The 15398-nt window shown below is 35.5% G+C and overlaps 1 protein-coding gene across 2 annotated transcripts in view; it reads right to left on the bottom strand.

Moving 5' to 3' along the window:
- Fndc3b (fibronectin type III domain containing 3B) overlaps positions 1-15398 on the bottom strand; it is a 261521-nt gene that overhangs the window by 153574 nt on the left and 92549 nt on the right. For both annotated transcript variants that reach the window (XM_013513455.1, XM_005383007.2), the window contains one exon: positions 7944-8020. In XM_013513455.1, coding sequence (XP_013368909.1) covers positions 7944-8020 — 77 coding nt within the window. The remainder of the gene's footprint in view (positions 1-7943; positions 8021-15398) is intronic.

Raw genomic sequence — 15398 nt, 5'->3', positions numbered from 1 at the left:
CCTTTGGCTTTGTTACTAATAAAACTCACATTTCCATATCACATTACCATGTTAGAGATAACAACATTTATGTTCATCACAATTATAAATCATAGTTATTAGGCTTGCTGCTCAATATTATTTAATGAGCTAATAAAGCAGTACAAAAATTACTATCTTACCTTTTAAAAAAAGATTTGGCCAATGTATTTCAGAATAACTGGTCTCTTTTATCTCATGAATTATGCACTTTATATTTGAAATTGTTTCACCAGTCTTCCAATGAGTTCTTTGACACAGGAGGCAATTAAGAATCTATTCTGACTATACTCAGATAATATCTATCATGGAACAAAATAACTAATATTAAAACAAAGATTAAGATTTCTTTTTTTGGTACCAGGAATTGAACTCAGGACCTTGTGCTTACCAGGCAGGTGCTTTGCTGCTGAGCTACAGCCTTAGCCCAATAACTAATATTAAAGACTGAGAATTTGATGAGTTTCAAAGAATGTGCAAGAATATTAAATCCACCTAGGACAGTTCAGAACTATACAATAAAATCAAATATATGGTACCTAATTTAACTCCAATGATTCAAAAGCTACTTCTGGATGCAACACTGCCTCAGTATTATTATGAAAATCAACTACCATTTTTGTATGTAAGTAAAGAATGATATTCTAGCCCAGAGAATGCTATCTGCAGACATTTACAGAGTGGACCACACTGTTTTGGTAGTGACTGCTTTTGGAAACTCGCTTATATTCTCACTTGATCACCCTTTAAAGGAACAACATGAATTGAACAGAATCAGCTAATGTTAGACTAGAAAAGAAACTCACACATCCTTAAATACTTTCCTTTCCCTTCTTTCCTTCATAGTATAAACATGACTCCAGCCAGCCAGCTTTATTTTGATAAATGCCTATGATATGCTGGGTATCTGTCAAGAAACTGGAGATCTTTGGTGGACAGGATACACAAAGTCCCTGCATTTATGGTGCTTATGTGCTAAAATAAGATAGACAATGGCCAAGTAAAAAAGCAAGCAATACATCCAAGTAAGTAACTTAGTATTCCCAAAGTCACACAAGAAGCTGGCACAGAGCCCCCCCTGGGTCTGTGTTTCTTCCTTCTAATCCTGTGTTCTATTATGTCCCAATGCTAGGATCTTACAAAGAGAAATTGCTGAGCAGAGACATGGGGAAACAGCTCAAACAGAGGAAACTTGCACAATACATTAAGAAAAGGTGCTGCTTGGAAGAGAAGCCAGTTCTCCTACTACTGGCAGCCAAAAGTTCCAATTCTCAGTTTGCTAGGGCAGTGGGCAATCCCTATCTTCATTTGTGCTCATATTTTCACAATATTGAAGGTGAAACAGACAAGAGTTAATCATAGACTATAATTACAAAGAGAGTAGTTGAAGCTAACACTTATAGCTTCACTGAGTTGGCTGAGCAAAATGGGGAAAGCATTCCATGGTATCCACCTAGCAGGACACAGTATGTATTCATAAGGGCTTGAATTTTCTGGTCATGTCTTTAAACAGCATCCACTGGAGAATGTTCAACCACATCAAAATTTACATGTATTCTTCAATATGTAGTACTCCTTTTCTCTCCCTGACCAAGGGAAATAGAATATCAACATTAACCCAAAACAATGGACTGAGGTAAAAAGTATACCATACCTCCACTGTAACAGCAAAAATACTTGACTACTACCCAAAATATTGACTACTACACAAAGTTTTGGAGTTGTATCAGTTAATCTGGAAAAACATGGTTTCTCAAATGATGCAACATTAACTTAGGTATTTCACATTATATATATAATGTATGTATATACACACATATATATACATAATATATACTATATTTATATCTGATATATATATATATACACAGGTCTTTTTGAGACAGGGTCTCACTATGCAGTTCAGGCTGGCCTTGAGCTCACTTTATAACCCAGGCTGTCCTCGAACTCTCAATGATCCTCCTGCCTCAGTCTGAGTGCAGGGATTACAGGCATGAGCCACCATGCCCAGCCTTATATGCTTTTTTAATCTTTAGGTCAATATGAAAATTTCCTATAACATCCAAAAAAATGTATCATAAGCTACTACAGAAGCATGGAAAATAAAACCCTGGGCATCTGCTTAAGAAATTTTTAAATATACATTATTCAGAAAGTTAATGATGATGGAGAAAAACTAAGAGAACCATGGCCAATATACAATGAGAAGAGAAATTTGCTTCATGCCGCATGAGGTAGATTTAGGAAGGCAAGCCTAGCCAAACTTTCACTGGATTTGTTGTACTACAGTTTTTTTCATTATAAGGTCACTTACTGAGTGTGCATACCACAGTCCTCTCTCTATTTCTACCTCATCAAGTGAGTATTCACATTTGTGTTAAAAGGAATTGTAAAAGTTACACAAGAAGTAGCCAAAGTAGAATCTGAAGGAAGATAGCTCCAAGTAATGTCCATGTCCTCCCAGCTACACTACTTGTTCTGTTTACCCAGTCTCAAGCCTAATGGAGATGCTGAAGACTAAATTCTCTCTTATCTAAATCTACTTTTTCATAGCTGACAACAATTTAGCCTTTATTTTCTCTCAAGTTGAAAAGGTCATGTTTTTCCTTGAACCTCTCCTAGCCCCCTAACCCAAATGAAAATAAACAAAGCACACACACACACACACACACACACACACACACACACACACACAGACCCACAGACCCACTATATCAGAGGCCACTGAGTCAAAATAAGACTGCACTGTGTTCCTGCCTGAAGTCTACAGCATTTTTAAAGTCTACCAGTTCAACCTTTTCAATCCAAGGAATCAAAGATTGTGCTGTCCACGGTACCTTCACAGCTATCTGTTAAACTCCAGGAATTTATCTTCCGTAAGATTATCTGCTCATTACTTACACTTGCACCTTGTTGAATTTATTTGAGTATTTTTATCATTTTATCTTTAAAGAGATTTCCACTACTTACACTATGAACTTACTATAATCAAGAGTTTATGCATTGATTCAGTAACTAATATACTATCTTTAATAGCTTACCTGCCTCCCTTTTCAATTTTCTTACAATAACAGACCATCTAATAAACGAGTAGCTGATGTCTGAGTAAGGAAGATGAATATGTAAGCAGGCCCACCATACACCCACACTCACACTGCCAGAGAGCAGTGAATCCATCAAGACAGCTCCACCACTGACTAAATTACAGGAGGAAAAGAAATTAATGTAATCAGAAATGCCTGGCTTGCAATCTTGGCTCTAGTCAAGCTTCCCCATATGTAAACACAGGATGGTAACAACCAGAGGAGTAACTAAACCATTTCATACCCTGCATGGTGGACACAGTGTCTACTACCACCACTTACCACAACCAATGGCAACAGAACAGGCAGGGTCTTCTTGCACAGATGCCTTATATTTGCTGATACATAACTGGGATGCTGCCATTGCCTTTCTCTTTTTTAACAGTTTTATTGAGATATCATTTATGCACTGTAAAAATCTATCCTTTAAATGTTTGATTTAGTAGATTTTAATATAATCACAGTTTCATGAGCAATACTATCTACTTCTGGAACATTTTTATTACCCCAAAACACACACTACATTCCCTCTCTTGGCCTCTAGCAATCACGTCTCTGGATTTGCCCATTGTGAGCACACTTACACACCCACTATCATATAAATGAAATGATACAATATGCAGTTATGGTATCTAGTTTCTTTCACTTAGCTTACTGTTTTAAAGCTTATCCACATTTTAGCATTGATTCAAATACTATGGCCAAATAATAATCTATTCTATGCATACATCACATTGTAGTATATATACCCATACATAAACTGATGGACATCTGTGCTGTTTTCACTTTAAAATTATTACGAGTAATACTGCTATGAACACTCATGTATAGAGTGTAGCTGCTAGATCATCTGGCAATACTATACTGAAGCGTTTGAGAAACTGTCACTGTTTTCCAAAGTGAGTGTACCATTTTATATTACCATAGGCACTGCATGAGTACAGTAATTGTTTTTTTTTTTTGTTTTTTTGTTTTTTTGTTTTCAGTACAGCTATCTTAGGGCATTGTCTAACTTTTCAGTTGGGCTCTATGACCAACAAATAGGTATTTTTCTGATGGCCAAAGATGCTGAACATCTCTTCAAGTGCTAAGTGGCCACTTTTCTAGCTTATTTAGTTAAACATCTATTCACATCATTAGCCCATTTTCATATTGGGTTGTCTTTTACTCTTGAGTTCTAAGAGGTCTTTATATATTCTAGGTACAAGTCCAATCTTTCCATAGATGATCTGCACATACTTTCTGTGAGTTATATTTTTACTTCTTCTGACAGTATTCTGTGAGGCACAAAAAATTTAATATGGATACAAGTCAGATTTATCTATTTTTTCTCTTTTGTTTCTCATGCTTTTTCTGTCACATCTAAAAATCCAGTGCCTAATCCATGGTTATAAAATTTTCCTCTTGTTTTAGTTCTTATGCTTATAATAAATTTTCAGTTACATTTTGTATGATATAAGATAGAAGGTTAAATTTCACTCTTTTTGCATATATGGATATCAAACTGTCCTAGCACTATTTGTTAAAAATAGTCATTTTTCCTCCACTGAACTATGTTCATGCTCCTCTGTCTTTTAAAAACACACTCAGAGCATTTCATTACTTGTAAGTACAAATCAGTCTGCTCTGATTTTCCAGATATCTGGCACTCCTGTACTCAAATCTGCATTAAGATGATCTTTAAAGCATAAAGATAAACCTCTCTCATACAGTTATCTATCACTTAATGGCAGGGATATGTTCTGGTAAAAGGGTCATTAGGCATTTTTATTGTGGGGACATCAGAGACTATATTTATACAAGCTAGGTTAGCATCCATATACCTAGAGAATGCAATCACAGGGGACCCACTATAGTACATGTAGTCTGTCATTGGCAGAAATGTTAAGTAGTGCAAGACTTATTGCACTTAAGTTTGGATTATAACTAACATTCATTAAGTACCTATTACATGTCCAGCAGTGTTCTAGATGTTGAGACACAACCCACATGAGGCAATAAGAAAACTTGGGGATTATTATAAAAAACACTGTCTTCCATGACAGATACAGACAGTATGCCAAAGGTATGTGAACAATTATTTCTGTGCTGGAGGTTCTAAGAGGGTCACAATGAGGAAGCAAGTTTCACTTGACAGAATGACTGAAGAAGTATAATTGCTGGACTATATGTAAACTCTACATTGAACCATTTGAGAAATCAACAGACTGTTTCCCAAAGTGGATATACTATTTTACATTAGCACACACAATGCTATGTAGTAATGTAAGAAGGAGACAAAGAAGGGCTCTAGAACAGTGATGGTGAACCTTTTAGAGCTTTCAACGATAATAAACAGCCACCTGCGGCACATGTGCCATAGACTCACCATCAAATGCTCTAGAGTATTCTAGACGAGCACAATAGTGGGCACAAAAGCATATAGTTAAGGAAAGGCAAAATGAGTCCAGGGAACAGAAATTTAACAAGTCACAGTGTGAAAGAAGAACACAGTTGACTGTTTAAGGATCTTATCCACCATACTATAGAACTTTATTTGTATGCAATGGACACACAAATTTAAATGTGAACAAGAATAAATGTATCAGGAAAAGGCCTAGGGGCATGAAACACAGAACTGATAAGTAGGGGATAAACTAGCTCTGAGCACCTCTCATGTTTTCCAGCCAACCCCCTCGGCGGGGGGTGGGGGGGTGGGGGGTGTTTTTGTTCTTTTAAATATACTCATTATCTCCACAACTTATGACAACAAGATAATTTGCTCTTTAGGACTCATGATGATGAGAAGTCTCTTAAAACACTTTATATTTAGTTCTACTATCATCACACCTTTGATGGGTATATGTTGCCAACCTCAAAGAAGATGATATACACACATCCTATTCAATTATCTGCTCAGTTTTCTTCATATGAATCTGTTTTTCTCAGATACGCTGTTGCAACGTATCATTAAAGATATAATCTATCACCAGAGGTCAGTAAACTGAGTCCATCTTCTGGTCACAGAGCCCAACTGAAAAGTTATACATATGCCTTACAGAATTACTGGTTCCTCCCTTTCAACTGCAAATCTAAATTGTTCTTTGTTTACTATGCTTGCAGCATCTTCTAGCATTTTCTACCACAATCATCAGCTTGGACAGAGTGTCACTATGTTCCCATCATTAGTTTTATGTGACTTTACAGCTCTGCTTTTACCCTTTCTACTTCAACTTTCAATAGTTGTTTGAAATCAGAAATATATCAAGGTTGATAATTCTTCATTTTTCCTAAGATTCACACTAAATGTTTTACATTTATTATAATTACAGCAACACTATTAACAAGAAAGTGCACACTGCAGCTTCTTGCCATTAAAATGTTCAATTTTTAACTAGTATTCCTTGTGGCAAACCTTAGCATAAAAGGAGGTGTTATTTTTGTTGTTATAATGGTGAGAACTGTAGTGTGTTCAATGGAATGAAACACTTCCTCAAAATAAATGAGCAGGAGACATAATGGAATTCTACATTCCTTGTTCTTTTCTGTTAATTGGCTGGTGACGTGAATGTCATTCATCATCTTGTGTCCCTGCTGGAAGAGACTATTCTGCACTCTTTTCTCCCTCCAGCGATTCTTTCTTACAAAGACTTGTGTAAAACAAGTCATTTATTTGCAACAGGCAGAAAACTTGCCAACAATCTGGCTACTCAAAAATTGAAGAAAAAAAGGTCACACTGGCTCACATAAAAGGATGGAAAGAATGAAATTAGTGGCTGTGTTATGCCTTACAGTGAAGAAATGGATACATTTTTACATGAGAGAAGGATAAATCTTTGATTCTTGCCCATGCTTCAGCCATTTGCCTATGCAGCTGCCAATTTTTTTTACCCCAGCAAAAGTCATTAAAAAATGAAAATTTCAGCTTTAAGCCACTTTAAAGCAGAGGCAGAGAGAATGAAAGAATACAAAAAAGGAAATAAAAAACACATCTGGAAGGCGATAAGCTAAAAAATGTCAACACAGTGATTATCATCTCTGGTCGCATATTTATAAATTTTTTAAAATATCCTTCTGGGTCTTTTCACTAATTTTTTCCAATGCATACATAATGTTCTTCTAAGCAGGAAACAAAGAACAAAGGAGGCAGAAAGGAAAAAAGAAAAACATCACTGAGGTATTTGGAAATGTAATTAGGTAGAGAGAGGCAGGGAGACATTTGCTGAGACTCAGGCAAAAACATAAGTATTAGCAGACATCCACTGCACCTTGAGGGACACCAAACACTTCACACCTTACCCAGGTAGAGGAGTGTAATACACCTTGAAATCATTTCTGTTTTCTAATATATCCTTGAGGTTGCTATTACCATTCTTTAGTTCAGAGAAAACCAAAATCCAGAGCAACTGAAGGACAAATAACCCACCTCTCACATTATACTTAAGTAATTCATCAGGTTCAGGTTATGTCACAGTATAGAAGACGTAAGATTCTCATGACACAGAACAATGTCATCTTTGGTTTTACTAATTAAGTCTACAAAAACTTTTCCAAGCAAGCTGTATTGCAGGTGACAGGAAATTTCTACAGCACGTTCCATCATGAAGGAATCACCATCAGGTGATTAGATATGAAATCTGAGTTGGCCAACCTTGTAGCCCATCTGTTTCTTTCTCTCTGACTCTCCGGCACTCTGTGCAGCAAGTTGAAGGAAGTGTCACATGGTGCTACACAAATGATGGCAACCCTAGGATTACCATAACTAAATTAATTCAAAGCGTAAGTTTTTGAGGCATCAACATACAGTTTTCTGGAATGGTGGCAGCACACATAGCAAGTGGAAAAGTCCATCAACTATCGTACCTGTGAGATATAACCTGGAGGCACGTGAATGGGAGGAATGGATCCATTAGGTGACATCATGGGAACTTCAGCAGGTCCTAAAAGAGGTAAGAACAAGCTATTAATAGTTGAAAAAGCATACATCATTCAAAATAATCACTGGTACTTTCAATGTGCCATCAAAACTAAAATAATCATTTGCCTACTTTCTCTTCAATAACTGACATATCCTGGTGACCTGAAACCATAAATGAAAAGGAGTTTTCCACGGGTACAATTCAAGGACAACAGAAAAAAAAAAACTTCATAAATAGTCAGTATTTACAAAGGTTCAAGTTCCATAAGTCAAGACTACTGTTAAATCTAATAGTGAAGCAGAAAACCCCCTCCCCCACCTTATTTTTGGCCTACACAAAATGTATTATTAATGAATGTTTTTAAAGTGAAGTTTGAAATGAGCTTTTCTCTTCTTATTTAAAAAGCTCCTGCAGATTTTTGGTTTATAATTTTCAGTTATATTTTCATTTACTATAACATACCATTAATTTGGAAGAGACCTTTAAACTACAGAAAAACAACAGATCTTATTTTTTAAATTAGGCACTCCTAGGAATATTTACGTCAATTCATTTGGTTTATTTCAAAGTAAAGCATTAAGTCAGTACAAGATTAGTTCCAAAATATTTAATTCAATGAATGTTAATCACAAGTCTAAGAAAACTAATGAATGGCAAGGTTAACACTCAGTTATCCAAGACATAGTATGAGTTAATATTTAATTACAAAGAAACTGATTGTCATAACATCAAAACCAATTTGACACCCTGGAAGTGAAAGAACCTCAGGGTTTATCATTTGATAGACAATGCTCCCCTACTCCCAAGTCAATCCAAAAACTATGGGGTTTTAGTCTGCAATGCGACTTCCTGGCTCCAAGCACCTTGTGTTGTTTATTTGCTTACTCCTAATGTGTGCTGTGCTGCTGGCAATGAAAAGTGCTCCGCTGAAGCAAAAACCCAGAGAACACTTTACTTGGCAAAAGAAGACAGATCCTGCTACCCAGTGCTGCATATATATGTAAGCATAAGGCATCTTTCACATCACAGTACAATCCAATGTTACTACTACTACACAAGAGAGGATGCAGTGGTGAGAAGCCAGGACAGTGGTGTGCACATGAACAGGTCAGCAAATACAGGGGAAAATCATGAAAGTAGGGCAGAAATGCACAAAATATTCAAGTAAAAATTCCAAACTCTGTGAGTTTAATGCAAGTTCAATGGCTATACAGCAAATCACTAAACTATCTGATACCTTAAAAAAATAAAATAAAAAAAGGACAATCTTTCTCTTCCAGGTTAACGCACTGGCAATAATTTAAAGCACAAAAACAGAATGTAGAAGAATGGATCACTAGGAGATGGCAGGGGAGAGGTTCAGCTCAGTGGTAAAGGCAGACTTAGCACACATGAGACCCTGGTTCAATCTCTAGCATGCCCCCACAACCACCAAAGACTGGATTACTACAAGATCACATTTTTTTTTAGTATAATTTAAACTAACATATCCAACAGGCAGTGATGGCAATGGTTTCCAAGTTTGTCTTTCTCACCAGCTTCAGCATTATTGCCACAGCTATGAAGACATCTAAGTATTTACTTTGTATTCTTATTTGAATTCACTCACTTAAAAAGAAATCAAAAGTGATTATTTCATTGTCAGCCTGAGCACCATCTGAAACACAAGGGTCAATATACTAGGCTCCATAAAGCAGACATAAAAGCATGCTCTCTGCCTGGTTTTTTATACCTCATCTCACTACTTCCACTGTCTGAACTAATGAGCAATTAATTCACTTAGTCTCTGTGAGCCTCTTATCTCAATAGTTTCAAGAATAAGAATTCCTCTTTGTAGGATTGAACTTAAAAATTAAATTCAATAGTATATGCAGCATATGGCACAATAATCCCTAACCAAAATCTCACTAATCATCATTACTCTTTACAATGAGTTTCATAATTTTATTGATGGCTTATTTCTTTTTTCTTTTCTGCTACAATTACATTTTAAGTACTAAAATTTTTTAATGCTGTATGTCCTGTGACAGATAAAATCTGTAAATGTACACTGTACAATATTGAGCTAAGGGGCTATTCTTTCTCAGCAGGTAAAATAAATATTTCACAGCACAGATGTGAACAGAAGTGCTACTACCTCAATAAAAAATTGCTTTTTAATCACCAAGATGTATACCATGCAGTCTCTTAACCTCAGGCATGACCCTTAAAACTGTTAAAGTCATTTGTATAAAATGCTTTAAAGAATGTAGGAAAAGTAAGTGATTTACAGCTAGAAAATGTTTTCTTCCTGGCCTTGATTTCAAGAGTAGCCAAATGGCTTTAACATGCGCATTTCCCCTTCCTCCTGCCACTGTCATCAAAACCATTTCAAAGGACATTTTGAGATACACACTGATGGTTTCAACTGTGCCTGAGAACCCCAGGTTCCTCTCCTTTCTGTAATAAACCACTTCAGTTCCAGGCTCCTTGGAGTTTAAAAACAAGCAAAATAAAATCCTATTCATAATGGTAGTTTGAGAAAGTTATTGTCTTCCTAAATATTATCTCTCAATCAGTGAATTTATTATCTACTGTTCAACTGTTTGTGTTTCAGAATGTCCCATTCTATTGTAACCTTTCCTAATTAGAAAATTTCCCTTCCTAGACATCTAAAACTCAGCTCTTTATTTTTTTTATCCATACCCTCATCAAAAACAACATTTAAAAGGTACAGCCCTTCGAATACAGTTGAAAAGTTTTTGAAGTTCTCTTGTTCAAACCACCAACATGGGCTATAAGTATATAAATGTACCAAGCAAGGAAGGTTTTTCGTTCTTTTGATGCAAAAAACTAAGAAATTCAGCTAGAGAGCATATATATTTGTCCATAGACAGATGAAAAATGTCACATACACAATTTCTAAAACTGCAACTATAATATTTATGGACAATCAAGTAACTCCATGAAAAAAAAAATACTGGAAACTTGATCAATTTCAGGTTTTAAACTGTGATTTTAACAATCAAGAATTCTTTATTTTTGCTAAATAAGGTGTGAGGCAAAAACAAGACCTAAAATTGGTTTATAGTCAGTAAAACATTTGACATAGAAGCACATAATCTTACATCTTAAAAATCCGTTAACAGTTGTTAATGAGTTGATTTTTCATTTGCTTACAGTAAAACTTGAACCAGAAAGTTTGGAGAGCACCTTAATTATTTAATCAACAGTAATTAATATAATGATCCTAGGACTCTACTCCCACAGTACAGAAAATAAAGGAAAGCTTAGGCACCTAGAGGTGATCTAAAAATAGGGTAAATGTATAAGCTTAAAAAAATTACTATTGTAAAAAGACATATTGCCATTAATACTCCTCAAAATATTCCTCTTTTCTTCTAATGCATTCCATAATTCTTGTCACTTTCTGAAGTAGTTCTGGAAATCTTTGAACTGTCTACATAAAAACACATATGCTGCTTATCATGGGCCTGAGACTGAATACAAAATATAAAATTTTCTGAAAAGTCTTCTAAGTGTCTAAGATTAAATCTGAAATTATTCATGGTGGCTCAACACTCTTACACAAGCTAAGAGACTATGCAGACACTTTGGTAGCCTTACTGACCCTAAAGGCAACTAAAAGGAATACAAAGAAAATGAAGCCCAAGTCCTAACTTGAAAGAACTTTACTACAGTAGTTCTTAAATCAGAATCTCCGGGACAGTGTCTCCAAATATAGATGGTAGACCTTACTTTCTACAACTGTAGAGTAAGAAAATATTCACATTTCTAACAAGTTCCCAGTTGGCATGGATTCTATTATATGGGGAACACACTTCCATAGTTTCTGTTATTTAGTAGGTTAAACCTTGAGAACTCACAATTAACATCAGACTCAGTGGTTAAAGATGTAATGTTTTCCCCCCAAGATCAGGAACAAAACAAGAATATTTATTTTCACCACTGCTGTTCAACACTGTAAGGAAGTTCTAACTATAACAATTAGGTAAAAAAAAAAGTAAGGCATCAATATTGGAAGAAGTAAAACTATCTACTCACAAATGACATTATCTAATATGTAGAAATCCTAAAAATTCCACACATATGACTAGAGCTTATAAATAAATTCAGTAGTTACAAGGTACTATATTAACCCAGATGGTGTTTCTACACACCAACAATGAACAATTGGGAATTCCATTTATGACAGTGTCTAACAAAGCCAAGTATAAATTTAACTTATGCAGTGAAAGACACAGATGCTGAAATATAAAACATTAATGAAAGAGATTAAGAAAGATCTAAATAAATGGAACTAAATAATACCTCAGTAAAGACATAAAATTGAAGACTTAGTATTATTTAGATGGCAGTAATGCAGCAATCTGCAGAGTCAGTGTAATTTCTATTAAAATTTCAGGAACCTCAAGAGGTAAAAAAAATTAACTTGGATTCTATTTCACCTCATATATGAAAATTAACTCAAAATGGATCACAGATCCATAAGATCTAAAATAATAAAATTCTTAACAGAAAACAGGAGTGAGTTTTCATGTCAACAAAAGGAAAAATAAACTAGACTTTATCAAAATTAAAAACTTTTGGGCATCAATGGGCATTTTCAAGAAAGTAAAAAAACAGACTACAAAACTAGAAAAAAAGCACATCATGTATTTGATATAGAAATTGTATCTGGAATACATAAAGAATGTTTTCAACTCAACAAAAAGACAAAAGAGTTTTAAAATGGGCAAAGGTCTTGAGTACACACTTCTCCAAGATATACAGGCAACAAGTACATAAAAAGATGCTCAATACCATCAGTCATGAGGGAAAGGCAAATCAAAACCACAGTGGGTCATCTCATCACACCCACTAGAATAGCTATTGAAAAAAATGTGTTTGGCAAGCATGGAGAAATTGGAACCTTGTACACTGCAAATGTAAAAAGGTACAACCGCTGTGCAAAATAGCAATGCCCTTCCCCAAAAAGTTAAACACAGAATTACCTTATGACCCATTAATTCTACTGCTAGTCCCATAATCCAAAAGAATGGAAAACAGCTCCCCAAATAATATATGTGCAAGTGCACTCACAGTGGTACAATTTACAAAAACTGAAAGGTAGGAACCATCAAAATGTCCCTTACAGGATGAATGGATAAATAAAATGAATATATATTATAATAATATAATATAATAACCCAGCCATATAATGGAAAAAAATATTGATACAACACAGATGAACTGGAAAAATCATTAAGTGAAAGAAGTGAGACCCAAAGGTCATCCATGTATGATTCTGTTTATATGAAACATTCAAAATAAATAAATCCAAACCAGGGGATGAGGGTGTATGTAGCTCAGCAGTAGAATACTTGCCTACCATGCATGGAGTTCCAAGTGTGGTCCCTAGCACTGCAAAACAATGATGATAATGGTGACAGTGATGGTGGTTGTGGTGATGGCAGCGGTGGTAGAAATAATTCTGCAGAAACAGAACTCTGACTGATGGTTGCCACGGGTGGGGCAAGGCTGAGGGGAGGAGAGGACTGCAGATTTGATAAGCAACTGCTAGGAGAAGTAGATGGATTGCAGGATTGGAAAACAACTGCTCAAGAAGAGTAGGGTAATTTTGGGGTGGGAGATAAAAACGTTCTGGAACTATACAGAGGCAATGGTTTCATAACACTGCAAATATGTAAATGTGCTAAATCCTAAGGAACTAAATGTCAATTTTACAGAATAAAATTTCAGTTCAATTATTAAAAAAGAAATTTAAAAACCAAAATTAAGCACACAATCAAGGAAAGATAAGAGAGTAAGACTGGGGTTATCAATAAACTATCAAAATACCTGAATATAAATTTCCTAAAACACATCTTCCTTTGATAAGTATTCACATCTGGGAAGATGCTGTCCTCAGCCACTGCATTTTCTATCTGCAACTAACTGATATTCCAATTGTAGGGATACAGGCATACACACAAACAAACCAGAAAAAAGCGGGGTTTCAGACATTATCTAAATTTAAAATTTAGCAAGATTTTAAAAGATTACATTCCTGTGGGAACATAATTACAGAAAGAGGATGGAGAGGTCAGAAGCCTTTTAAGAGTTAGTGAGAGTATCACTGCTTTACATATGTAGAAACTGAAGCCCAGAACCAAACTGTCCTTCCCAGGTAACAGCAAATGATGGAACAATAGGGAAACTCATTTCTAGCTTTCAGCACAATAGTGTTCTAATTTTACTTTCTTTCACAACTACGACTTTGCTGATACAAACTGATTTGCTTCAAGGTCATTTTCACACAAGAAGCTAGGTAGTGATGGCACATGCCTCTGGTCTGGCAAGATCAGAAAACATCCCTGTCTCAAAGACATCTTGCTAGAGAGGGAGCAGACTAAAAGGAGAGCAGTCTGGATTGCTGAAGAGGACAAAGGCCTTAGCCGTCAGGGCACCTAGGTTTGCATCTGGGTTCCTATCACTTTTTATCATCATGACGTTGGGCAAGTTACATAAACCTCTTATATCAGCACTTCATTCACCTATGAAAACGGTTACCAACTGCTATTTCTAAGAGTTGCTTTGAGGACTGGAAGACTTATGCATAACAAGTACCTAACACAGTGTTTTGAGCAGTAACGGTAATTAAACATTTGAACATGGTGCTACTAAAAGAAAAATACAATATTATATGAACAAAAGCATTAACACAGTGTACCACAGAGGCCAAATGAATTACATAATTACTTAACTAACAAATTGTGTTATTCATATTTTGTAGCTGCAATATAGTACTCTTTTTAAAAATCTAACACATTGAAGACAGAAAAATTATGATTATTTTTTAAAATTAAGATTGATAAAAGAAGTAGTTGTCTTCCTTATAGTAGTCTACTGCTCCGTCCCTAACCCTAGGCCTCTACTGCTCCAAAAATTACCTGTTCTCTTTGTCTAATTTCTAGGAAACCTTAGAAAGCTGGGTGTGCCAGTTTTCTCAATGTCTTGGGTCAGATCTAAATCAAAGAACTGACCCTTGTTTTCTGAAAGTTGATCTCTCTGATGCTGGCTTTACTATAATAATTTATTGTCTGGCCCAACTGCTGTCCTTAAAAGTAGTAAAAGACCATAACAACAAAAGCTGAAATATTCCAGAATAAAATAAACCAATGCCAAGAACCAAACCTGAGTTGAGGATAGAATTTATGAACCATCAGTCACCAGATCTTTACACTTAACCACTTCAGAAAAACAAGAAGGTATGCCCACCCACACCCCATAAGAACAGGAACTGGGTTGTTTGTCATTCATTGAAATTTATTGAAATTCCCAATAATACACAGATCACATGGCAATTCTTCTGATAGGCATTTCATGTACTCCCTCATATAATTATCAGAGGACATCA

This window comes from Chinchilla lanigera, unplaced genomic scaffold (genome assembly GCF_000276665.1).
Source record: "Chinchilla lanigera isolate Chin_1 unplaced genomic scaffold, ChiLan1.0 scaffold00019, whole genome shotgun sequence".
NCBI classification, from domain to species: domain Eukaryota; kingdom Metazoa; phylum Chordata; class Mammalia; order Rodentia; family Chinchillidae; genus Chinchilla; species Chinchilla lanigera.
The sequence above is the reverse complement of the archived record's forward strand: the minus strand, read 5'-3'. Positions and strand labels throughout refer to the sequence as shown.